The sequence below is a fragment of the Rhodnius prolixus genome, unplaced genomic scaffold (genome assembly GCF_049639745.1).
Source record: "Rhodnius prolixus isolate KJV_2025 unplaced genomic scaffold, Rpr scaffold_5, whole genome shotgun sequence".
Lineage (NCBI taxonomy): Eukaryota > Metazoa > Arthropoda > Insecta > Hemiptera > Reduviidae > Rhodnius > Rhodnius prolixus.
Genome location: NW_027411624.1, coordinates 38,801,212 through 38,828,505, shown reverse-complemented (window position 1 = coordinate 38,828,505; position 27,294 = coordinate 38,801,212). Strand labels below are relative to the sequence as shown.

At 36.4% G+C, this 27,294-nt stretch overlaps 1 protein-coding gene across 7 annotated transcripts in view; it reads right to left on the bottom strand.

Annotated features, from left to right (window-relative positions):
* The window catches only part of krz (beta-arrestin protein kurtz), a 246,672-nt gene that overhangs the window by 91,794 nt on the left and 127,584 nt on the right, over positions 1 to 27,294 (bottom strand). Inside the window, exon 2 of one of the 7 annotated variants that reach the window (XM_074136112.1) lies at positions 10,714 to 10,761. The exons of 5 other annotated variants lie outside the window; for them this stretch is intronic. Coding sequence is in view for 1 of the 2 variants with exons in the window: in XM_074136107.1 (XP_073992208.1) it covers positions 14,072 to 14,140 (69 nt within the window). In the remaining variant the exon portion in view is untranslated. Of the gene's footprint in view, positions 1 to 10,713; positions 10,762 to 14,071; positions 14,180 to 27,294 lie in introns of those variants that run through there. One more of the 7 variants, XM_074136107.1, reaches the window with a different exon arrangement.

Here is a 27,294-nt window from a genome sequence, read left to right as displayed (position 1 = left end):
ATTACTAGAGTTATAATGTATGTATTATAAAACGCAATTAGGTTTTTCATATTGTTCAGTCTGATGATGGATCCATAGAGGTTCGAAACTTAGGGGCCCTCACAAACAGATATTTCAAGCAAAAACAGGAAATCGCCAAATTGGACTTAGTTGTAACACTTTTTACTTAGTCTAATAAGGGAAAGTAATTATAGGGTATTATAGGGTGTTTGTCTTACTTTTTTTTTAACCGAACTAAAACAGCCAAACAATGCTCTGTGCGTTTTGGTGGTTACGCCGAACCGAGGGAAAGACTAGACAAATTAATTGTAACGTGGTTACACTAGTAACGTTCAATAAGGCTGACCGCAGAATTAATCCGCCAAGGCCATGGGGCTATAAGGATAATTATAGGCCTATTAACTGGCCACTGCAGGCCCCAGAAAACACTTGCATCGCATGGGCCTGGCAGATGATAGCCTTTGTAGGTTCTGTCAGGAAGAAGAGGAAACGGCACTGCACGTGTTGTGTCAGTGTGAGGGGCTCGTATGGCTAAGGATGTTACTTCTCGGGGAAGGAAAAAAAGCCAAGGCCTGTGAGAGCTTTACCCAGGAGCCATTCTCCAGTATTAAGAGTCTGATTAAGCGGACGGGTCTGGAGGGCGAGCTTTAGTGTAAGGGGAGCCACAATAGATCCAAAGGGGTCGCGGTGGCGTAGGCCTTGAGGCCGCCCTAATTTAATCTATAAGTGCAAATTAATCAAATTAAGTTTTGGGAAATGAACTTTTCAGTTTTCATCATGTTTGAAGATCGTAGCCACTGAACAATTTATGATTCAATCAGCGGAGAAACGTGGTCAAAGCAGAAGACCGTTCAGATAGGCAGGGCAGACATGTTGAGGATGAAACTTAAGGAAACAGGTTGCTTTTAAAAAGAAATGCCCAATTAAAAGGGAAAGCGAGGAGGTCAAAGGATGTTTTAGACGCTAAACTGCTAATTGAAAAGAGGTAATGAATGTAAAGTAGGTCAGTAATTACCTGACAGTGTCGTAGACGAGGTGATAAGAGGTGAGCAAGTACATTTCAATAAAAAATTATATAAAAAGAACGGAATAAGAAAGAGATAAAAAGCTGGAAAATTGAAATCATTTGTTCCGGTAGATTGGTGTAATTTATCCCAGAGGAGAAGACTAAGATGACCACGGTGAGTGAATAGGGGGCAATATAGCCACCAAGCCGCGGATGGCTAGCTGGGTGTCACAGGCTGGAAATCTCCCCAAGTTACAAAAGGTGGAAGAACGGGCAAGACACAGCCCAGAACTGGAAGTGAAGTGAAGGGGACCGGCTGAAGATATAAACTATTCAATACGAGAGCAGCAAGGAAGGGTTACTTACACGGACATGTTTTAGATCTAGGGATGGCTGCTGGCTGGAGATTGGTTCGCCTGTATTTAATACAGAGTGTGTGTGTGTGTGTGTGTTTGTGTGTGTGTGCGCTAGACAAGGAATTACAGCTTTTAGGGTGGAAGTTTTCCCGACGTGTACTCCTGGAGTCGCCAGGTAGTGTGCTAGCTACTTCAATTTCCCTGCTACACCGATTTCTTCCCTTGTAAGTCTTCTTGTTCTTATGGATACCATAATTACATTCACTCGAGATTTCTCTTTACTTCTAAGACCATTTTACTCCGATGTTAAAATGATAAATTTATAATATCTACAGAGATTATATATTAAAGATCTCGAAATTAAAATCTACATTAAAAAAAGCAATAATGTAAATTATGAGGTTTCGAGAGTACTGAATAGTTAGGACAAGAAAGTAGTATTATTTGATTTAAACATAATTTAATTTATTTTGTTATATTTCTGTCTGAACTTCGGACTGTAGCGAGACGTGGACAATCTCAAATAGCACGGACTAGTCATCCTTAATCTCTCTTTCACTTCGTAATAAGGAAGTATTGCAACCGTGCAGATTCTCGATTTGAAGATCTCGCCAGAAACCATCTTCATTGAGATTACTCAAGTAAAAGAGAAGGTGGTTTCGCGAATTACGAGGTGTGGCTATTAAATAACGAGACTATTGCTGTAAATAAAATGTTATTTTAAATTTATACATATTTAGTTATTATCACCTTCAATATACACCCCTCCCCTATCCCTACAACGCTCCATGCGAATTTACCATTGTTCGAAACAGTGCTGTAAATCTTTTTCTGTGAGCTCCTGCATGACGCGTGCCGCTTTTTCTTTCACAGCTTCAATGGACCGAAAAATCGTGTTCCTTTTAATGCAGATTTGACTTTGGGGAACAGATCTAAAGTCACATGGGGCCAGGTCAGGCGAATAAGGCGGCTGGCCTAAAACTGGGATGTTGTACTTGGCTAGAAACGTGTAGTGACTGACAATGCAGTGTGAGCTGGCGCGTTGTCTTGATGCAGAACCCTGAGGACTTATTCTTCGTTTTTTTCCTTGACTCTTTCACGGAGTTGAGCAAGCACCTCACGGTAGTAATGTTGATTCAATTATAATCGATATTTTCATCCGTTTTTGGACGTGGAAGGGCGATCCGGACGGGTCATCATCTCTGACGTCTTCTCCGGCCATCTTGGAAACGCTTGAACCACTCAAAAACTTGCGCACGTGATTTACATTCATCACCATAAACTTCTTTTAATAAAAGATCAAGTTTCAGTAGCGGTTTTACCAAAGTTTTGATGTGAAATTTCACGACAATTCGTTGCTCTGCTACGTGTGCATCATGTTTTCGGTAAAACGAAACTAACACCTCTTACACAAACGACGGTTCCGGTCAGACAGATATCTCTGTACAAACACGTGAGACGCTGCAATCGAAAGAGAAGGGCTTTACGCTGTGTACAGCCGTCTGTCGTTAAGATTTGGCGCATGCATAATTTTTCTGTAGCAGCATCAGTCTCGTTATTTAATAGCCACGCCTCGTATCTCTCTCTATCTATCTCTAACGTGATTAAAAAATAGCAAAGGGTTTAAATGTGAAATTTCGCTTAGATGTTACCAGGAAATACGACAATTAAGTTTGGTCAAAATCAGAAGTATGGCTGAAATTTAGTTTTAAACGAATTTTTTTTTGTAAACTTAATTATTTAAACTTAATTTTGTAAACGAGTAATTATTGTACAATAATGGATAAAAAACTGTATTAACTTCAAGGAATCGAAATTCAGCCAGTGAGTCTCTTAAGCGATTCCATTCAATGATTCACAACTCTATACCATCCAGTAAAACACATCCTTTTTTTTATAAAGGAGTTTTCAAAAGATGTATTTCCGGTCGAAACACAATATAAGAAAATCAACTACTGGCCGTTTAAGAGCAAGGGAAAAGGTAATAGAAAAAAGAATCAGTTTGAATGTTTAGATTTGTGGAGTAGGGGGGGGGCCGCCGGCCGTCGCACAGCAGGAGACCGTATCACTTCTATTACTTCACGCTGTCTCACACACCGGAAGTATGAAATGAAAGTTTAAGTGGAGTGAACCACTTGACAGTGTCACAAGTGGAAGGAGGGAAGTTGTTGTGTAATGTTTTGTGGCGGAGAGAGAGGGGAGAAACTGTCACTTCCGCGCCTTACACGCCAATACTTACACACACCCACACTTGACCAACGTTAAGTGATGAAAAACTTGGGAGAAAGACTGGGAATAGGGAGAACAGAGTTTTTGATAGAGTTCCTTCCACCAACCCGCCACGCGCGCCAGATGCTTTCCATCTCAATACTTCACTCTCACTCACTGACTGACTACCTCCTTCTTTTTCAATGTCCTGGGATAATTGCCTGCGGAAGTAAAGTGGTGAAGCAGGGGGGAAAAAAAGTGTTTGCCATGAAACATACAAGTTTAAGAAGTTACTTCTTTAAAAGGTCTACAAAAAGGATCTTTCCATTGAATAGCTAAGTCCTCCTTTTGGTTACTGTTGGCTGAAAGATGAAAAACAGCCATAAGTGGGGGGGGGGTGGCCGTCTCAAGTCATTTTTAGCTATTCATCATGTCATCTAACTTCGCCTGAAGCAGAGATACGAGTATATATTTTATGGTGGAAAAAATAGGATATAAAACAAGATTTTTCCCCTACTTTAATATCACTTCACCAGCCCGAAGACCTTGGGTGTCAAAGGGGTATCGATATCTTCAAAAAAAAAAAAAAAAAATCGATAGATCTACATCAAAATACTTCACTTGCCAAATCGATTAACCCCACTTTCTCAATTTTATTGATTCCTAACTGTTTAATAATTAAAACAAATTTCGCTGATAACAAGTATTAATACTAAATGACAAAAAATTTTTTAGCCATTTCAGAAGCAAATCTGATTAACACCATCAAATAAAAATTTAGATAAATCACTTTATACAACGCAACTGACCGACTTCTTAAACTTCTATTAAACATGATTATTATAAAAAATTTAAGGACAAATCGACATGGCGGGAGCTCAAGTACACCTAACGAAGAAGACATCATTTATTTTGCTGAAGAATCAATTTGAACTAAGTAGTGATACTTGTAGTATTTGTAACAAAACAGTTATTACTCATTTTTGCTAAAATCTTTCAATAAAAAATGTATATAATGAAGTTTTCCTTTAATCAAAATATAAATTTAAGACTGAATTTGAATTAATCATTTTCTTTCACTTGCCAAATCGATTAACTTCCTTAATCACGTGAAAATTGTCGTAAAAGTAAAGTAAAGTAATTGCCTATTTTTTCAGACAGACTTTACGTCCATCTACCAAATAGGTGTCGTGGAAGGAGGCGACTAGCAAACATACTTTACTGTAAATTTCTCATATTAACCATTAAATAAAATCCAAGGCCTAAGACTGGGAATAGAACCCACTAAACCAACAATACATCTTAGCATTGCGGGTCTAGCCTATAACCGCCTAACATACTTTACGATAAATTTCTCATATTAACCATTAAATAAAATCCAAGGCCTAAGACTGGGAATAGAACCCACTAAACCAACAATACATCTTAGCATTGCGGGTCTAGCCTATAACCGCCTAACATACTTTACTATAAATTTCTCATATTAACCATTAAATAAAATCCAAGGCCTAAGACTGGGAATAGAACCCACTAAACCAACAATACATCTTAGCATTGCGGGTCTAGCCTATAACCGCCTAACATACTTTACGATAAATTTCTCATATTAACCATTAAATAAAATCCAAGGCCTAAGACTGGGAATAGAACCCACTAAACCAACAATACATCTTAGCTTTGCGGGTCTAGCCTATAACCGCCTAACATACTTTACTGTAAATTTCTTATATTAACCATTAAATAAAATCCAAGGCCTAAGACTGGGAATAGAACCCACTAAACCAACAATACATCTTAGCTTTGCGGGTCTAGCCTATAACCGCCTAACATACTTTACTGTAAATTTCTCATATTAACCATTAAATAAAATCCAAGGCCTAAGACTGGGAATAGAACCCACTAAACCAACAATACATCTTAGCTTTGCGGGTCTAGCCTATAACCGCCTAACATACTTTACTGTAAATTTCTTATATTAACCATTAAATAAAATCCAAGACCTAGACCAGAGAATCGAACCCACTAAACCAACAATACATCTCAGCTATGCGGGTCTAGCCTATAACCACCTAACATACTTTACTGTAAATTTCTTATATTAACCATTAAATAAAATCCAAGACCTAGACCAGAGAATCGAACCCACTAAACCAACAATACATCTTACCATTGCGGGTCTAGCCTACAACCACCTAACATACTTTACTGTAAATTTCTCATATTAACCATTAAATAAAATCCAAGACCTAGACCAGAGAATCGAACCCACTAAACCAACAATACATCTTACCATTGCGGGTCTAGCCTATAACCGCCTAACATTCTTTACTATAAATTTCTCATATTAACCATTAAATAAAATCCAAGGCCTAGAGAACCGGGAATCGAACCCACTAACCAACAATACATCTTAGCTTTGCGGGTCTAGCCTATAACCGCCTAACATACTTTACTGTAAATTTCTCATATTAACCATTAAATAAAATCCAAGACCTAGACCAGAGAATCGAACCCACTAAACCAACAATACATCTTACCATTGCGGGTCTAGCCTATAACCACCTAACATACTTTACTGTAAATTTCTCATATTAACCATTAAATAAAATCCAAGACCTAGACCAGAGAATCGAACCCACTAAACCAACAATACATCTTACCATTGCGGGTCTAGCCTATAACCGCCTAACATACTTTACTATAAATTTCTCATATTAACCATTAAATAAAATCCAAGGCCTAGAGACAGAGAATTGAACCCACTAAACCAACAATACATCTTACCATTGCGGGTCTAGCCTATATCCGTTCGGCTACCGTGGCGCCTAAAATTAATAATAATTATAATGATATATTCCATCTTATACTTTTAATAGGTCTTTAGATAAAAGGTACATCTGCAGCAATACAGTCTACATCGTTTATTTGAATCTATTGTTTAACAAGAATTTAAAAAAAAAAACAATATATACCTACTAGTTTCTCATTTATCTCAACATTTTGTTTGATGGAGTTATAATCGATTTGGCAAGTGAAGCATTCATATATGACACGCGATTAATCGTCTATTTAATGGGCTTTCATGCACCCATAAAAAGAATATTCTAGTTTTAAACTGAGTTATACTTGTGAGCCGTTTATTGAAAAGGTAGCAGCCCCCAATCTCACCTTGGTTCATTGTTTACATACCCATATAACGTTTTCGAAGGAATATCTGCATCTCTACAATCAATCTCAAAACGTAGCCAGAGTTCAAAGTATAAACATACTCTTGTTTGAACAGCAGCTATCAACCCCATTTTCTTCATGGAATTTACGTGGAATACACGATTCACGGTAAATTGACCCCCAATTTTGCCTCTTGAATTTTGAAAGAGCCCAAATTGTCATGAAAAAATCAAAAAGATATAAATTAATTAAAATAGAAAAAATAAACTCAATTACCTGATTAAGCTCACTTTTTATTGGCGTTCAAAAAACATTTTCACACTGACAAAAAATAGTGTAAATACACAATACGCACTAATAATTGGAAGGATTTAAAGTATTTGTTGCTAATTTACGATGGAGAGAAGAAGACCTGCCAAAAAACGTCTAAAATATAACTCAATTTAAATATGGATATACAGGGTGTTCATTTTAAGACGGCTCAAATGCATTTCATGCTGAAACGGTTGATCTGAGCGAAAAATGGTAGAGGAAAAATTTGTTGCCCGTCACCTCTAATTTCAGAATATGTGACTTGATTTTAGATTTCTGCCCGCATACGCGGCTGACGCGCGACCAAAAGTGAGGGTTCGCAGTTGACTCCCATTTTCTTATAAACCGTTTTAAAGAGTATAAAAAGTTATGAAAGAAACCGGAAACCGCAATTCGATATCTTTAAAATTAAAGGTGCTAGGCCATTTCAAAATCTGGTATTTATTAATCATATTTCAATTTTTTAACTTGTTATCAAAGAGAAAGAAGAGCGCGCGATAGGTCATTTTTATGTATTTTTTCATCCCCTTTCTACTAAAAATATTGCCAAAGTAGTAAAGCTAGTATTTTTCTTAATATCGGGAAATAAGTCGTTTTCCGAGTGATTTTTTCTAAGAAAAATAAAATGTTAAGAGCTATAGATGTTCTCAAACATACAAAAAATGGCTAAAAATTAATTTTACATCAGTTACAAACAAAAAGGTTTAATAATTATTTGGTAATTTTGGGAGAGTTGCGTTTAATTACCAAAAAATTGGAAACCTCCTGCCACATATTTAAGTGATCAATATCTTTCATGTAAAGGATCAAACTTATTCCTTAATTTATCAAATAATACACTTTACTCAATTTGTGAAAGCATGTACTGTGGCTTCAAAGGTGCCTCCCTCTGGCTCGCAAGCCAGGTTAGCCTGGAGGTTATCAACTGCTCTCTGTATGTAAGGAGGCACCTCCTTTTGTCAAAATCAGTGCTCCTATGGCGACGATCAAGTTTGGGTAGAACAAGAAAGTTACTTCAAAAATGTAAGTTTAAAATTGCGGAACAATACTCGTTCTAGGTAATAAATGCCTTTCAGAAATTTTATTGTTCTTTTTGTTCACCCCCCCCCCCTCCCCAGCTGCAGTTAATACGCAGCAATGCACAGTTTTATAAAAAGAATATTCTTTTGTTTTTATCAATAAAAAAAAAATTCTAAAGAAATAACAATAAGTTATTTTTTAATCTTAACAATTTATATGATAAGCTTTTCCAAAGAATACCATCCACATAAATATATATATGGAAGATTATTTACTTCCTAAGAAATACATTTACAACAAGATTTATTTACACCATTATCAATATCAATAAACAGGCAATAAAAGTGTAATGGCAATTCTTGTGGTTAGAATGCTTATCTTGAAACTTAGTTTTGTATATACGATATAAAGTGTTTTCAATTAATCGAGATACTCGTGTAAACATATGGAACAAAATACATAAAATCTCTGTAGTGTATCTGAAGTAGATACACTATGTCTGAGTTTTCTTCGGCTGATAAAGAGTAGTGGGCACAATGAAAAAAGTAAAAATTTTTGGCTACGGTTAGATAGACAAGCAAACAAATCCGAATTGTGGTTCAAAGGGTTGAACATTCGCACGACTGCCTTTAACCACAATTTACGTCATAAAGGAAGCCAATTTTGGACGAAACGCCTAGACAATTGAGGTTAAATAGAAAAACATTTTTCTTAAAAAGTACAACGTAAACGTTATTATGTACTTTATTACTTGCCGCATACCCGTTCTTGAAGGACAATAGAAGTGTCCGAAAGTTCGAACAATCAAGAATTATCCCCTCTTTCCACCTAAGCCAACCACAGATAGATTAAACTAGGGCGGCCTAAAGGCCTACGCCACTGCGACCCCTTTGGATCTATTGTGGCTCTCAAATTTTAGAGCTCGCCCTCCAGACCAGTCCGTTTAATAAGACACTTAATGCTGAAAAGCAACTCTTGGGTAAAGCTCACAGGACTTGGTTTTTTTCCTCCCCGAGAAGGAACATCCTTAGCCCAGACTGGCCCCTCACACTGACACAACACGTGCAGTGCCGTTTCCTCCTCCTCTTCCTACAGAACCTGCAAAGGCTATCATCTGCCAGGCCCATGCGATGCATGTGTTTTCTGAGCCTGCAGTGGCCCAGTTGATAGGCCAACAATCATCCTTGTAGCCCCACGTGGCCTTGACGGATTAATTCTGCAGTCAGCCTCGGCGAATAGCCCCTAATGAACCTCTTCGCCTGTCTCTGCCCTGTGGTGGCAAGCCACCTCTCCTGAGACCTACTCTGCACCCATAAGTTAACGCAGACTTCACACATTTCGAAACACCAAAACAGGGCTCCGGGCCGACGAAGTGTCCCGTAGAGCCTTCTCTGGCCAATAAATCTGCCGCTTCGTTTCCCTTATGTACTGAATGACCAGGTACCCAAACCAGAAATACCTTATTGTGGTCACTGATTTCTTTCACGGCACCCAGACAGTCCCAAACCAGCCTTGAGTTGATCTGGTAAGAACTAATAGCCCGTAGAGTAGCTTGGCTATCCGAGAAAATTACGTCCTTAGAATTAGTTATTCCTCGTCCGACAATCTCAGTAGCTCAGAACCTAATTGCAGCTAGCTCAGCCTGAAAAACTATAGCTAGATTTCCTAAAGCCAACCATTGTAGTTTGTATTGCAATCAAATCCCAACGTATTCAACGTTAATATGGATTAAAACGTTAAAATAAATGATTAATATAGATCATCCCAGAAACTTTCGACTCCTCTTGTAAGACACGCGCTAGCTGCTCTATTAGCAACAATCACAATAATCTTGACATTCACTAACTGAGGGTAGACGCGGTTACCCTAGCGGTTACATTCCCTAAGGCATCTCTAGGTATAACTCTACTCTCTTTAGAAGAGAGAGAAAATCGCGAGCCCAATGGCCGTTTGAGTCATCGTAGGAGGATGATCTGGAATGTGACATGATAATAAATGGCGGAAATGAGGATTAAAATAGAGACTTTATAGTTTTGTTGAAAGTTCTTTTTAAAAAGTTCGAGAAACCTGACTTACAAAAACGGAAGTCTGGGCGGATGGTTAGATTTAAGGCGTAAAATAGAGCGTAGTGTAGTGCATTCAATTTTAGACTACAAGAGATTGAATTCGTTAAGATTCGTATAGTTCAAGTGCCATCAATATGAACACAAAAGAATATAGAGTAATTCCGGTAATAAAGTGCCCAGTCGGTAACAGTGGTGCGAGAAAATGAGCCCATCCCTTGTTTCAAATCCAAAGTCTGCTACACTGGTTTCGAAGTTGGCCCGTGTTCAGAATGTTGTGACAAAACATCATACTAGACTAGCGAACATCAGACCAAGCGAACGAGAGAAAGGCGTAATAACTGAAATAAAGGAACATCATCTTGCAACATGGAACATCATCAACTCTGATAATGATGTAAACTCAAATCAATTACAGATTTTTTTTTTCCCCCAATTTGGTAAAAGTGTCGATGACAATCACCAAAGAAATGGAGACAATTAATTCAGAGAGACTGATGATTGGCCAACTCAGAATACTCGTTTAAAGGAATCAAATTGAACAGTATCTACTAATTAGTAAGAAATATAAAATGCTTACCTCAGTACACTAATTAACTTGATTAAAAAACTTCGAGAGAAAACTCACCTGAAATCATATTTTTTTGAATTAATTAGATTCTCTTCTTATGGATATTTTGGAGAAATTTGAGGGCTTTAAAATCTATATAGGAGGCGATGCTAATTGTCGAATAGGATCTTTAAATAACTGTAACATAGATTTTTTTATTAACACTTTTCTGTATGAAACCAGGTATTCTAAGGATACACGGATTAATTTGAGAGGTGAAAAATTGGTGGATTTTATGGAGTGTTTTGGTTTCTCTGCTGTGAATGGTCGGTCAATTGGAGATAGTGATGGTAATTTCACATACTGTGGGGCGAATGGGCAAAGTGTGATCGATACAATTTTGGTCAAATTTTGAAGGATTACACTTTATTAGAGATATGCAAATTAATGATTCCTTGTTAATTTCAGACCATTTTCCTTGTGTACTAATATTCGACCATGTAACTGGCAAAAAAGCTCAGAAGCCTTGTCCCATTAGTACTGGCTCGCCTTCTCAATTAATTAAATTTGTTTGGGATGATAACAAGAAAGAAGAATATAAAAATTTATTCATAGATTCGATAAATTTCGAGTCTCTGCATTCCTTAACTCCAGATGAACAGTTTAAGATATTACAGCGTCTCTTGATCATAATCTCAAGTAGATTAAATCTAGTTCTAAATAAAAAAGTAGCCATTACGCAATTTCCAGATTTCAGGAAATCGTGGTATAACGCAGACTGCCACAACGCGAAAACATCATTGAGGAAGGCTTATAAAAAGTACAAACGCTCAGATCAAGACCCAGATTGTTATAATGATTTCATCTCAAAAAGGAAAAGTTACAATCATATCCTAAAAACTAGTAAATTGGAATACTATAGTCGAATCAATGAAACACTTAGCAATTGTAAAAATTCAAAATCCTTCTGGGAAACTATAAATAAATTTAAAAGTTACAGGACTAATTCGGCCAATAAGTTTGACATTCGCACATGGGACTCGTACTTAAAACAATTATTCCCTCCAGTTGATTTACCTCTAATTACGTTTTTTGATACGGTACATCCTTTTTTTGATGCTTCCTTTTCACTAAATGAAATTTTGCGAGTGATTAATCAGTGCAAGCAAAACAAAACTCCCGGACCAGACGGCTTCTCTTATGAATTTTTTAAAAATATGCCTCTGCAAGGCCACCAATTTTTGCAAACTTTTTTTAATAACATAGGCATTGCGCTTATGAACTGCTTAAACAAACTGTTTACGCAGCTCCTCTCTAACAGACTCTCTGATTGGGTGGAATACGGAAACCCTCTGATAGAAGTTCAAAATGGCTTTCGGAAATCTCGCGGTTGCATGGATAACCTATTCTCCCTTTCCGCCTTAATTAACAGCCAGATTGTAAAAGCTAAAAGAAAGGTTTTCGCTATTTTCATTGATTTCAAGAAGGCCTTCGACAATGTTGATCACAATCTGCTATGGCAAAAACTGTTTGCTTACGGTATTAGCCGGAAATGGATACATGTTTTGTCTAATCTTTATAACAGCACCACTACCAGAATCAGAATTTCTAATTCATTCACGGAAGAAACCCCTGTCACGAAAGGAGTTCTGCAGGGTGACTCTATTTCACCGTTGCTATTCGCAATATTTATTAATGATTTCGATAGGTGTTTGAACGAGAACAATTGTGATTTAGTGCAGATTGATCACAGCCATGGGATTTCATCTCTTTTATATGCTGATGATATAGTCTTACTCTCGAATACTCCCATTGATGCTAAAAAGAAATTGCGTGCCCTCGATTATTATTGCGAAATGAACCGATTGGATGTAAACATACAAAAGTCCAAAGTAGTAATTTTTAAAAGAAGTCATGGAAAGGCTGCAAAAGACGCGTTCTACTTCCGCCGAGAACCCCTGGAAACTGTCACTTCCTTTAACTACCTCGGTCTTTTATTATCTAACTCGGGACTCTTTCATGTGACCAGTAAATCAAGAATAAATCAGGCACAAACAGCTACTAATGCGGTGAGATCCATTATGGTCAAATCCAAACTGACTTCTTGGGAGAGCAAACTAAAGTTATTTGAAAGTATAGTCTGTTCCACACTACTTTATGGTGGTGAACTTTGGGCCTTGAGGTACGTTGAACATATAGAAACTGTACAAGTACAATTTTTTAAATCTTTATTCTGCTGGCCTGCTTGCACAGCCAGTTACATGGTCAGACTAGAAGTTGGTCAGGTTAAATTAGAATACATTGTCTTAAAAAGAGCTTTGAACTGGCTGATAAAATTGTTAGATATGCCCAACAATAGATTGCCTAAAATTTGTTACAACAAATTATTAATTATGGATAGCTCTTGTAGTAATCTCATTAAATATAACTGGGTCTCACAGATAAAAAGCTATTTTATAACGTTAGGCTACGACTGGCTGTGGGAGAGCCAGCGGGAAGACTTAATGAAAAAATTTAAAAACAAACTGTTAGGTGATTGGAGGCAGAAATCTATTTCAGATGACCTAGAGAGAGCACATTCTTCCTCGTATAGTACATTGTATAAGGATATCCTGCATGCAAAATACGAAAATTATTTCTTGCTCTATAATATTGGTTTGGAAGCTGTCAGAGTGTACAGCCAACTCAGGATTTGTTCCGCAAAAAAATGTACCATTTATGCAAAAAAGATAAGTTATAGCGTAGAACTATCCGAAACTTGTAAATTATGCAGAGCAAGCGAGGAATCTCTCGTTCACATATTTTTAAAATGTCCCTACTATAGTTTATATAGAGATAGATATCTTAATAACCAGTCACATACTTCTATAACAAACATTCTTGTTTGTACAAACAAAGCTCAAGTATTTAACGTGTATAACTTTATTACTAGTGCAATGAAATTACGTAGTACTTTGTTACAGGAGTAACTCCAATCTGTGCCTACTTGAACTATCGTGTAATGTTTTTATTTCAGCCAGTAATGCGAAGGTTTTATTTATGATTTTATACCTCCTAGACTCCTATTTACTAACAGTTTATGTTCTATTGAGTTTCATTTTTTTTTTTCTTTGTCTTTTTAAGTTCACCTGCAGTTAAATTACGTTTTGTAAAAGTCTGTTTTAAGTTTTGTAAAAGTTTGTTTTAAGTTTTGTAAAAGTTCGTCTATTTCAATTATTTTTGTATTCTTAATTGTAACAGTACAGTAAAAGGTTAACTCCTTCTGTAAAATACAACTTTGTATAAATACAGAAATAAAAAAAAAAAAAAAAAAAAAAAAAAGAATTAATTAGATTCTGTAGATGTAGCTAACTAACTAGATACATGTTTGTTATCAATTAGCCCAAACCTGGTTTTCCAGAATTATCTTTCGTCCACAACTAGTAGTAAATAACTTTTTCCAAACTGTAAAAAACATACTCCAACAAAAAAGGAAGTATAAATCTTAACTATAAAACATCTTTAGACAAACTAATCTAAACTATAAAATATAATGTGCACAAAAACTTGGCCAAGACAAGAGTTAGCTGCCGATGATAGTGCTATCTGGTAGTCATGTTGGGTACTATAGAAAATAAAACGCTTGTAAACTCAGCACTACGCTGTACACGATGCAGTTCAAACCCACCTGGTGTATGAGGAACTTTTTACTGCAATCTTGGCAGTTTTTAGTTTTTTTTTTTTTTTTTTATTTACTATGGAAAATACATTTTCTACAATCTCCGAGCACATAAGGTGGTTTCTATTTTTTGGGGGGGCTCTAATTATTTGTCTATAATTAGCATAATTTAAATAATAATAATAGGACGCGGAGGACCCGTGTTCGAATCCAGCTGCTGACCCTTAGATTTTTCTTTTTCTCAGAGCTTCTTATAGCTCACTGTCCCGGTGATGGACAGTGTTTTCTGTAACGAGAGAACACTGTCCGGAGGCCGGCTCCAGGGGGCGACAATGATCTCAGATGTTAAATCCTAACATGACTTAAATCATTGAAATAATAAATAATTATATTTTTAAAAAAATAGGAAGTTTAAATTTGATATTCAGATTGGAAGCCACCATAAGAACCGACAAATAAGCTTTTGGTCAAGATCAGCCAACCAGAAGTGACCAAATTTCGCCTCAAAAACGGCCCTATCTAGTTTTCTCTTGGTACATTAGTAATTGCATAAATATAAATCTATAAGCTATATTTGTAACATTTTCTCATGAGTATTAATTTAAGTCATTTTTGGGGAAAGAGGTACGAGATATTTTACTCGATATAGACATTTTAGGGCAATGTACTGAGTTTATCCTTTTCCCCATTATTATTATTATTATTTATTATTGTATTCCATACTGCTCTCTCCACTTGCTCAAATCCTCTTGTACAGTCTCTTGCCTCCACTGACATCCCTAACAATCCTCCTCGACGACTGAATCGCCAGTGCCCCGCGACTTCCTCGCAGTCTGAAGCCCTAAAATTAATATCCTATAGAAAGTGCTGCCGCTGGGCAGTTTCTTTCCTCCTGCCTTTCACGCCTCTATACTTCTATCTCCCTATTTACTTATTGTATAGTGAATTATACAGATTGTAAATAACAAAATAAATTAAAAAAAAAAAATTATTATTGTATTTAAGACGCGTCAACAACAATCAGTATTATTGGCGCCCAGAGTTTTTCCCTCTAAGAAAAAAGCACCTAGAAAAAAAAAATAAAAAAAATCTAAGGGCCTGCAGCTGGATTCGAACCTATGATCTCCTCGTTGGTTTCCAGTATTCGCTAACCACTCAGCTGATCCGTTCCCTCCACATTATTATTAAATTTAAGAGGGTGAATATTGAGAAACTATGTATATATGTATATAAATGAGTATGTGTGTGAAATGTTTCCGAAAATAATACAAATACTTTTTTTTAAGGATTTCGCCCACATAAAATCCTGAAGAATATGGAGTCCTTTAACAAATATAATGAAGAGACATGGACCCCTCGTTAGTGAAATGTTTATTAACGTCCCGATTCCAAAATATCCTTTTGAGATACAGAATCTAACCCCCCTTAACAGCAGATTTTTTTTAACCAATCTTTTTATTGTGAATTCTATCAATTTTTCTATATCTTTTTTTTTAACTATTTATTTATATAATAAGATATAATATTCTCCAGAATACTATTTTCTCGCTTTCTCCTTTATTTTTCCATTTTCAGAAAAATCATGTGAAATCACACAATACTTTTTTCCTCTCACAGAAAAAATGTCCTCTAAACAAGGCGAAATATTGCGAACCCTAAAAAAAAAAAGGTTTGGGATCATAACTAGAGCTTAAAGAAAGGCTCTCAAGTTAGGCGAAAAGTACAAGAGTCCAAACTTCCGCACGATTGAACAAATCATACGGTCTGATTCCTTAAAAAAAAAAGCTCCGAATAAAATCATCAGTTTCCATCGCAGGACGGTCTCTGATCCTGGAGGAGAGAAAAGTCAAAGGTTAATCCCCCCCAAACTGTACTCCTGCCGTTTCACTATTTCTACCCAGATATCGCTCATATCCATTCGTGAGCTTCTATAACCTATCACGCCATATTCATTCTCACGCTTTGATGAAATGTCCCTGGATCCGACTGTAATTTAACATAAAAATCTCTGAAGCGGAAGTGCCACTTAACTGAAAAGGAAATTTGCTTCTTTTCTTCTTGAAAAAAGGAAAATTTTAGATTAAGGGCCTTCAACCGTTCAGCTCCCCAAAACATGACCATTTCAAATACAGGAAGAGACGCTTGCACTAAATAGATCTTGGTCCTAACAGAATGCAGCCCCTAACAGGTCGTTCAAAGCGGAAGTTTTGTGGCTAGCACTGGCGGTCACAATTAACAGGAAAGAATGCATTATAAGGACAGACTAGTTAGTTGTACGTACATTCATTCAGTAATTGCCTTTAGCTAACCAAAACCTCCACCGCTAAGCGAAGTCTCTCTCTATCAGCTAAGCGCACAGCCAGCTGGTTCTTCCTATTAAAACCTACAAAATGAGGTTAAGAGGGCTCCTTTACCTCTCTGCTTGCAGTCTACTTATCACACCCTCCCCTCACGATCCGTCTGCAGACAGCAGTCTTCTAGCTGCTTTAGCTTTGTTGTTAGCTGTCACCTGCACATGACTTTCGAGTGCATAAAACTGGAAAACGAAATTAGGAAGACGGCACATCGACTGCTATGGTCATTAACTCTCCTTAACCTTGTTATTGTTATTAGGATTGTCTGTATTGTAGATAGAATGTTATGTAATTTTCTCCCTTATAAATAAATAATTAAACTCATGTACACTTTAATTTTTTCTCTCCAAAATATACACTATTTTTTTTGGCTAACAACGTAATAGTGTTCTAGGAACGACTGCAACTAAATAGACCTTGCACTAATATTAAAACTGAGTACCATAATAGTACTCTAAGAGCTACGGCAATGAAAACGTCACCGGAAAAAAAAACAATATTAAAAGTATCAATTTATGGTACATCCATAACAATGTTACGTAAAAATAACCTAATTATCTTCCATTAAATTTGCCATTAATTGTAACAAATGAAAGGCGCTACGGTAGCCGAGGCGGTTATAGGCTATACCCGCAAAGCTAAGATGTATTGTTGGTTTAGTGGGTTCGATTCTCGGTCTTAGGCCTTGGATTTTATTTAATGGTTAATATGAGAAATAGTAAAGTATGTTAGGCGGTTATAGGCTAGACCCGCAATGCTAAGATGTATTGTTGGTTTAGTGGGTTCGATTCTCGGTCTTAGGCCTTGGATTTTATTTAATGGTTAATATGAGTTTATAGTAAAGTATGTTAGGCGGTTATAGGCTAGACCCGCAAAGCAAAGATATATTGTTGGTTTAGTGGGTTCGATTCTCGGTCTTAGGCCTTGGATTTTATTTAATGGTTAATATGAGTTTACAGTAAAGTATGTTAGGCGGTTATAGGCTAGACCCGCAAAGCAAAGATATATTGTTGGTTTAGTGGGTTCGATTCTCGGTCTTAGGCCTTGGATTTTATTTAATGGTTAATATGAGTTTACAGTAAAGTATGTTAGGCGGTTATAGGCTAGACCCGCAAAGCAAAGATATATTGTTGGTTTAGTGGGTTCGATTCTCGGTCTTAGGCCTTGGATTTTATTTAATGGTTAATATGAGTTTATAGTAAAGTATGTTAGGCGGTTATAGGCTAGACCCGCAATGCTAAGATGTATTGTTGGTTTAGTGGGTTCGATTCTCGGTCTTAGGCCTAGGATTTTATTTAATGGTTAATATGAGTTTATAGTAAAGTATGTTAGGCGGTTATAGGCTAGACCCGCAAAGCAAAGATATATTGTTGGTTTAGTGGGTTCGATTCCCGGTCTCTAGGCCTTGGATTTTATTTACTGGTTAATAAATGAAATTTACAGTAAAGTATGTTTGCTAATCGTCTCCGTCCACGACACCTAATTTGGTAGTTGGACCTAAAGACCGCCTGAAAAAATAACCGATTACTTTACTTACTTTTTTTTTTTTATAACAAATGAAAGACACGTGAATTAGTTTTTCATTTAATGGGCGCGCCAAGCTCTCCTCTTTGCGGGCATTAATAGAAATACGATAAACTTTTAAAAAATAATCTGTCGCGACATTATTTCTAAATTTTTTAATCAACACATCCAGGAAGTCATAAGTTTTTGTTTTTTTTTCTTTTGTCTTTACAATTTAATTATCTTTACAGTTTGCAACGGAACATACTAATTAGACACTTCCTGCCAAATAAAAAAGAAAAAAAACTTTATAAATGTCTTCCTGTTTATATTACTCCAATATTTTTTGTATATATTATAAGGCATGAGTCAGACATAGTTGGAAATGTTATCGCTGTTTTAGAATTCCTATGACATAGTTTTTAATTTATTTATCTGAGAATTTTTTAAAAAAAAGTTTATATCTAACAATTAACTTATTTTTATTACATCATCAAATTATTAAATTTATTACAGATTAGTTTGTTGTTCAGCAGTGAGATTATATTTAATTTTAGTTTTGTTAGCAAAAAAAAGAAAAAAATAGTTCTCTCTTCTCAGAGAGAGGTTGACGATTGTGCCGATTTTTTTAGTTTACAAAGGAAATGCACGTTTTAAGGACTTCCGGGTGTGAAAAGGAAGTCTGAGCGTCTTATTGGCAGTATCCAATTTTATTACACTTCTAATTTTATTATTGCTTTTACTATATCCTCGCCCACACAACTCTCACAGCCTGAATATATCACAATGTAATTTTTTAGTCACTAACGTTTATTTTTTTTTTACAAAAAAACAAATTTTACGTCATTCACAATGAACTAGGGAAAAGTAGAATATAGATTTTCCTCGTAGATGAAATTTTACTTGAAAATTGTTTGTATTTAATTACCCTAGCATTAAAATTTTATTTAGAATTTCGTGTGAAATGGAAATGGTTTCGACCAAAATCACGGTTCTCTTTGAACTGTATCTTTTTTTTAGCTTAACGTTTGATTTTCACAGAGGGTTGGCCAAAAAGCTTACGTCACCACGATCTAAAGGGTCTATTGTAGTAGGGTTTAACGATAACAGTCTACTCAAGATAATGAAGTCCTTGAACTTCTAGGAGCCCTTTTACTTCTAGTGAACCTACAGATTAATTAATCTCAGCTAGCTCATGGTACTATACCCATGACTGTTAACTCTCTTATTGACAATTTGTTTTTGGTCAATGAGACTTCCGTTAAAAATTGTTCAGGCTAACAAAAAAAAACAAAAAATACATTCAATGGCAGAATTCAATGGGCTATTTTTAATCGCTTCTTTCTTTAAGAAAGTAAGATTAAGCGTGGGTAGCTGGAACGTCAGACGAAAGGAAATCGAATGACAAGGCGTGGTCCAGATAAAGAACACCCATACTTATTGATGAAGTTCAGATCGTAAACTAAACGCTGCAGTACCGTGGGCAGAAGGAAAACTCCAGTGGAAAAGCACACCCACAATTTCCCTCAATTTATTTCTCACAAATTCACTAAAGACAGATTATTCTTAGTAACTGGATATTTAAGTTGCCCGCGCCAGCGTGGGTAGTAAAATTTGTTAAGAGATTGACAACTGTCCTTCTCTACGCCCTTGGAAGTGGCAGGTGAATTCTTCAGCAACTTTAAGTGATAAAACCATTCACCAGGTTACCTAAGGAAGTTCAATGGAAAGAAGTGGGGAGGAACCAGCAGCCAGAGGTCCTTTCACTTCAAACACGCTGTCCCTTAATACTAAAGCTCCTTAAATCTCCTCCGAATGTTTCCAAGTGATTGTAATTGTAATACAGTGATGGATAAAAGTTTAATTTAATTGAGCTGTTCATAAAAAAGTACACAAAATTATATATCGTATATAAAGGAAAGGGATTAGTTATGCGGTTAGCGTATTGAATTACAACGCGGAGGTCCCGAGTTCGAATCCAGCTTTTTTTCCTTAGATTTTCTCTTTCTAGGAACTTCTTTACTGCTCACTGTTTGGTGATGGTGATCAGTAACGAGAGAGCAATGTTTGGAGGCCGGCAGAGCATTGTAAAAAGCTCCGGGCGCTAATAACCTCAGCTGTTGACGCGCCTTAAATCATAAAATAATAATTTTTACTAAAAAAAAAAAAAATAATAAAACTATGACTAAGTATGAAAAGAATGCATCCTATGTCTGTGAAAAAGTCATGTACGATTTCTTACTACCATTTTTATTACGTAAGCTGCGTCAGGAAAAGTAGCGTCGGTGTTCAGTCTAGTATAATTCTTGTCTGAAGTGAAAACTCCTAACTTATCACCCTTGGCAGCCAAACATAACATTTCGAGACTCTGACGAACAAACTCGGTACTAAATGTCCGGTGTATGGCCACAAAAAAAAAAACTAAATTTAAAAGTTAAATCTATTATTGGAGACCATTATAAAAGTAAGAGTAAACTCTGAGGCCAAATTATTTCTATCAATTTTAGGGGAACTTTTACAGCTGGCTGCAAATGTTGGCAAACCTTCAAATGCTTACTTGTTAATTTTACACCTTTTGGTACCTATAACCTACATTCGCTAAATTGGACCCGCTATTAGGTAATTTATTTTTAACCCCCCCGCCCCCGCTCCACAACTAACCACCACAAAATACAAAATCTTGCTGGGGGGAAGAAAAAAAAACCGACAGACGAACTAATCGTAAATTTTTAGTACAATTTAACTGGGAATGCATAACTCTAGGAATATATGCTGCTTTAAATGAAGCGTAAAGAAAAATGTTCTCAGATGGTAATTTATCTGTGGAAATGGAGGATTTAAAGTTTCTGAGATTGGGTGGGTGAGAAGTGATAGATTCAATTTGCAGTTTTCATAAAGTTCGCCAAAGTATAAAAGTTATTCTTTCACTTGGAAGATTCTATTTTCTGTTCTAAGTAGTAGGTACGTATTTTAATTTCTACGAACGGTAAGTGAACAAGATTTGGGGCACACCATAAGCAACATGTTTTTTACTGAAACAATAAATCACATATCAAACCAATCTAATGTCAACAGTAATGTGACTTACTCTCAAAACTGCTAATTCCAGACCATTGGGAGATACTTATTGTTCTCAAAAAGGTTATAGTTTGTAATAACCTTACGAAAGGAAGCCCACTGTTGCCAACCCTTCCTCGAAATCTGCCCTAAAATGGATTTTTCTAGAAAAATGAAAAAAACAAAAAGGGAAAGCTATAAATCTATTTGTCCCCGTAATGTTCCATACAAAGTTAACAGACGAGGAGGATTGTCAGGATGGGACGATGTGGACAGTGATTGAGCCAGAGGATTTTGGGGTGATCACCGAGAGTTTGCTGTGGAAATTTAGGAATCCGGTGAGGAGTAATTCATTTACATATGGAATAGAGATCATGATGGAGGGTACGGTTGGAGACATAGAATGGTGCGTCGTTAACGATTCGGCGGAGGACTATAGACTTGGAAAGATTGGATAGGTTGGATGATGGTTGGTTTGGCGGAGCCCCCAAAATTCTGCTCCATATGTCCATATTGGTCGTAATAGTGTTTTGTAAAATGTGTTTGTTTTGTACTTTCATGAAGAATTTCGGTCCAAGGAGTCTCCTTAGTAGTCCGTAACGTCTGTTCAATTCTTGTCTTTTTAAGTCTTGTGTGAGGGTTCCCAGGTTAGACGGCTGTCTGCTGTAGGGCTGTCCTAATTGGAGAGTGTTGGACGATAAGTTCCTCCTAAAAAAAAAAAAAATAGGCGATCACTCTTACACGACTAGCACACAAAAGTTTATAGAGAATCGTAGTATCCGTTTTAGAGAGAAAAAGTCTCGAAAAACTTCGGCCTATAAACCGAGACAGTAATAATGGTACCTATGCTCATCGACTTTAACCAAAACCTAATTGTAGCGAACTCCACGCTGTCATCGAAGCAAAATATCAAATCTGAACTTTCGAATTACAGTTAGGTTAATAACATTTCTCACAATTTATTACCTATAAATTTTAATTATAATTATTATTAACTTAGCTATTATCAGAAAAATAATTAAAAAGAATGGATGTAATAAATATTAGGGGGTAATAATTTTCGTAACGTGGGTGATGGTAATATTTCATTTCACTTCAGTAGACGAGGGTTGGGAGTTTATGGGAGCCCAAACAGGTGTCCGACCATATCCTTAATTAATATCGTATTAAATGTAACTAAAGAAAGAAGTATTGTAGTAAATCAGTGGGGTAAACCGCGAGCTGTACAACGAATCCATTGGAGCAAGTTACTGAATCATTAATTGTTCAATTCCTGAAATAGCTAATTTTTCTCTAGATTTCCGGTTAGAGGAATTATTCTTGACTAAACTTTGGGAAATTCTAAAATTGATTTCTTTGAATATGAAATAAAAAAATGGCTTTAATTATAATTAAAATTTAAAGCATTAATTAAAAACTTAATTGCCGCCAGTAGATCCAATCATTTTTGTGAAATTTAATTTAATCGGTCTCCCATTACCCCCTGGTTTTACCAAGAGATTTCCCATGTTTTTTGTTAATATTGAATTACTAAATTTTGTATTTTTTATAAAGATTAATATTATGATTATGCACAAAAGGATTCCAGCTAGACATTTATGTGTTGCAGGTTTAGTATACCCTGAGAACTCGCTATCAATAGATTGCTCTAAGTCAGCGTTTCCCAACCTGTGGTACGCGAGTTGCTGGTTGGTGGTACGCGAAAAATAATCAATAATGGCGGACATCAAAAAATTAAATCATAAAAATATCATAGAAACGTTTCTTCCTATAATACATAAAAATTATTTTAATTAATATTATTATACAGTAAAGTTGTTAATACGAGGGTCGTTTGAAAAGTCCGTGCAAAGTCAGAGAGATAGCACCACTGGCGCGTATCGAGGTTATGTTTAGTTAGTAGCATCTCTTGGAAGAACACACACCAAGTTTCAGCCAGATCGGTCTATTTCTTTGGGTTTGGCATTCGTTTGAATCGAGGAAGTCGAGTGATTTTCAAAAAATGGACGAAAAAGAATTTCGTGTGTTGATTAAACACTACTTTATGAAAGGCAAAACGCCTCAGGAGACTAAAGAGAAGCTTGATAAACATTATGGTGACTCTGCACCTTCGATTAGAACAGTTTATAAGTGGTTTCAAAATTTTCGGAGTGGCCATATGGGCACAAGTGACACTGAACGTTCTGGACGCCCTGTTGAGGTTACTACACTAGAAATCATTGGTAAAATCCATGATATGGTGATGGATGACAGAAGAGTGAAGGTGCGAGAGATTGCTAGTGCTGTGGGCATCTCGAATGAACGGGTATATAATATTTTGCATCAACATTTGGACATGACAAAGCTATCCGCAAGATGGGTGCCGCGATTGCTCACGCTTGACCAAAAACGAAATCGTGTGAGGTGTTGCAAGGACGGTTTGCAGCTGTTCCAGAAGAATCCGCAGGACTGTTGATGAAACATGGATACATCACTACACTCCTGAGACCAAAGAACAATCTAAACAATGGGTTACCAAGGGGGAATCTGCGCCAAAAAAGGCGAAGACCGTTCCTTCGGCCGGAAAGATTATGGCGACTGTCTTTTGGGATTCGCAAGGAATAATCCTCATCGACTATCTGGAAAAGGGTAAAACTATTACAGGTGCATATTATTCATGGTTATTGGACCGTTTGAAAACCGAGCAGCAAGAAAAACGCCCACGATTGGCCCACAAAAAAGTCCTTTTCCATCACGACAACGCACCAGCTCACACCTCAGCAGTTGTGGTCGCAAAATTAATGGAAATAGGGTTCCAACAAAGTTTCACATCCCCCCTATTCTCCAGATTTGGCTCCCTCGGACTACTATTTGTTCCCCAATATGAAGAAATGGCTGGCGGGAAAAAGATTTTATTCAAACGAGGAGGTGATTGCGGATACGAATGGCTATTTTTCAGACTTGGAAAAATCCTATTATTCGGAAGGGATCAACAAACTAGAGCAGCGTTGGACGAAGTGTATAAGCCTAAAAGAAGACTATGTTGAAAAATAAAAAAGGTTTACCCCAAAAAATTAAGTAGTTTTTATTTTTGCATGGACTTTTCAAACGACCCTCGTATGTACAGTGAATAAGGTTAGTCTGTCTCAAGATATACGAGAAAATATATTAGCACATTTAACAGGATTAAAAATTGTCTTTCATGGAGTATTTTCCCAAAACCCGAAAACACAATTGATAATTCGGATTTCAAACCCTTTCTATAAAGAAAAATTTAGGAAAAGCTACATCATTATCAACAAAAGATAAAGAAAATTTAATAGAATTGTCATGTGACATAACTTAAATGAGAAATACATATATAAAAATCTGCTTAAAGAGACTGGATTGTAATGAGTAAGCTCCTAGCTAAGTAACATTAAATTTAATTGGTACTTACAGGTAGTTGAATGCTTAAAAGAAATTTGGGCACAAATATAAAAATCCTAAAGAAGAACTTTGTAAATTAATTAATAATTTTGAAGAGAAAGATATGTGCGTAATTTTTAATTATTTAATTAAAAAAAAGTTTTAAACCTAAGATCTTACACTTAACAAAGTTTATAAAGAGAACATGAACTTGGAACTCCTTTGTAGCAGATACATTGTATCTCTACACAAATAAAGATAATTATAGTAAAATAACACTTGGGAATAACAAATTTCACGAAATGCAATCATTTTTACCAAGTGGTACAATTCAGCATGGTGTACTACCAAGTGGTACGCAAGCCCAAAAAGGTTGGGAAACGCTGCTCTAAGTATTGGGACAAAACCACCTAACTTTAAGATATTAATAATTCAAATCAATCTCTATCTCTTGTAATACTCGTAATCTCGTCTGCGCTTGCGTAACTCAATAAAGTATTCTTTTTTTCTATACGGCAGACATTCCTATTCCTCGTATTAAGCTTATGAAACGGGAAGAATCGTCAAGTTTTTATGAAGCAGATACATCTTCCAGGAAATAGTGCATCGTTTGTACAGAAAGCATTTGTCCAAGCCTTCGAGTATATAGAAATTCTGATCTTATATATATCTGTCCAGGCTACACACCACAGACTAGCAACCAGTGGAACTGGGCAAGTGACTTGTTATAAACACAAACGAAATAGAAGGAGCAACGAAATAAAGAAGTTTGTTACAAAGGAAGTAATATCAGAGCAAGTATTCAAGTAGAAGGATGGAAAAGGGTATATGAAAGAGATGAACGGAAACGGAAGTGGTACATGAGAAATATTGTCAACGAGGGCGGATGTAACATGTATCTAGGAGGCATCCATCTCTATTTTTATGAAACTAATAACGTCCTCACATGCGCTAAGTCTATGTTTAGGCGGCCAGATAGAAGATGCTCTCTGATTGAACTAAAAAAAGAAAGAAGAAGAACACAAATATAGGTTGTCGTCAGAGGAAGCCAAGGATGCTCCCCTTGTGATGCGTCATCTCATTGGCTCCTCACTACATGATGATGTAATAACGCTCTAAAAGGAATTCAGTTAATAGCCTTGTTCGCTTGCAAGTAAATTGTGTTCTAGATTGTTTAATGAATGTCTCTACAATTACAAAAAGCAAAACTGTTTTTTCTGTGTTTTGCCATTTTGATTTTAATACTAAAGAAGCAATGAAGGTCACTTATTTTTTTTTTAATTTAGGGGTACGGCAATATCTGAGATTCAGGGTACTCTTCTGGCCTAAGTAAGTGATAAGTTTGTAAGAAGAGAGAGAAAACTGGAACTGAAACTGGATTTGAAACTGGGAACACGGCGAGGAGACGTTAACCACTGGGCTAAGAAAGTGATTTCTATGCCATTTTGGGGCGAGAATTAATTAGAAGAAATTAATTGATTGAAAAGGAAGGCCAAGACTGAGATGGCTTGATGACGTCGAAGGGGATTTAAGGAAAATGGGTGGGTGAAGGTGGAGGAGATTAAAGGCTCTTGGATAGAGCTCAGTGGAAAGCCTTCATTGTGGAGGCCCTGCTTCTTTTCAGGACTGTAGCCCCGGGGAAGAAGAAGGACATGTTCAGTCACTACTTTCTCATCCTATCTAATTTATTTGAGAAGCAATAATTATAATTAGAAAGAAAATCTTGAATTTCCTAGCAGATTTCTCTAAGTAGACCGGAAAATTTATACTTCCAATGAAAAGTGAAAATAAATCTCTCTCTAACTCTGGAGAAAACACAAAAGAAAACATGGCTGCTTTTACAACAGCCCCAAAAAAAGCAGCAGCAGGCCACACAGACTAAGCCTAGGGACATTTCCCGGTCATTAGGCAGAAACTGTATAATTTTTCTTGAAGAAAGGAAAATTTATAATAATATTAAAAACGGCCATAAATCATTCAAGCCAACACAGAGAAAAGAGAGAAAAGGAAAAACTAAACCTCCCTACTTCCCTTTCACCCCAATTTTCTTTTTGGTGAAAATTCAAATAAACAATGTTACAAGTTTTTCTTTCAACAGTTATATTTTTTTAGTTCTAGAATGAAAACCCGGAAATAAGCATTACAGGAAATGCCAAGAGGAAATTACCTTTGAATAAAAAGAACAATCTAGTGTGAACACCCCACGACTTCCTCTTACCAGTGTTTCAGTAAGTGAATTTTCTTGTAACTAATAATTAGTAATAAAAAGTCCATGTCTTCCAAATTATACAAGTTCCCTTGCACAGTAGCAATTTTAACCGAATATTATTCAGTAAATAACCAGCTAAAATCTTTTTTATTTATTTATTTTTATTTTGTAATTTACAATCTGTATAAGTATATACAATAAGTAAATAGGAGGTGAATGAGATGAGCTGGAGCGGGAGGAGAGCAGGAGTAGAGAAGCTACCCATCGGTAGCACTCTCTATAGGAGAGAGGAGAATGTGAGGAGGAGAGAGGAGAAATAGGAGAATAATGACGTTTAGTTCTTCAGACTGTAAGGAAGTCGCGGGGCCACTGGCGATTCAATCGGCGAGGAGGATTGTTAGGGATGTCAGAGGAGGCGAGAGACTGTACAAGAGGATTAGAGC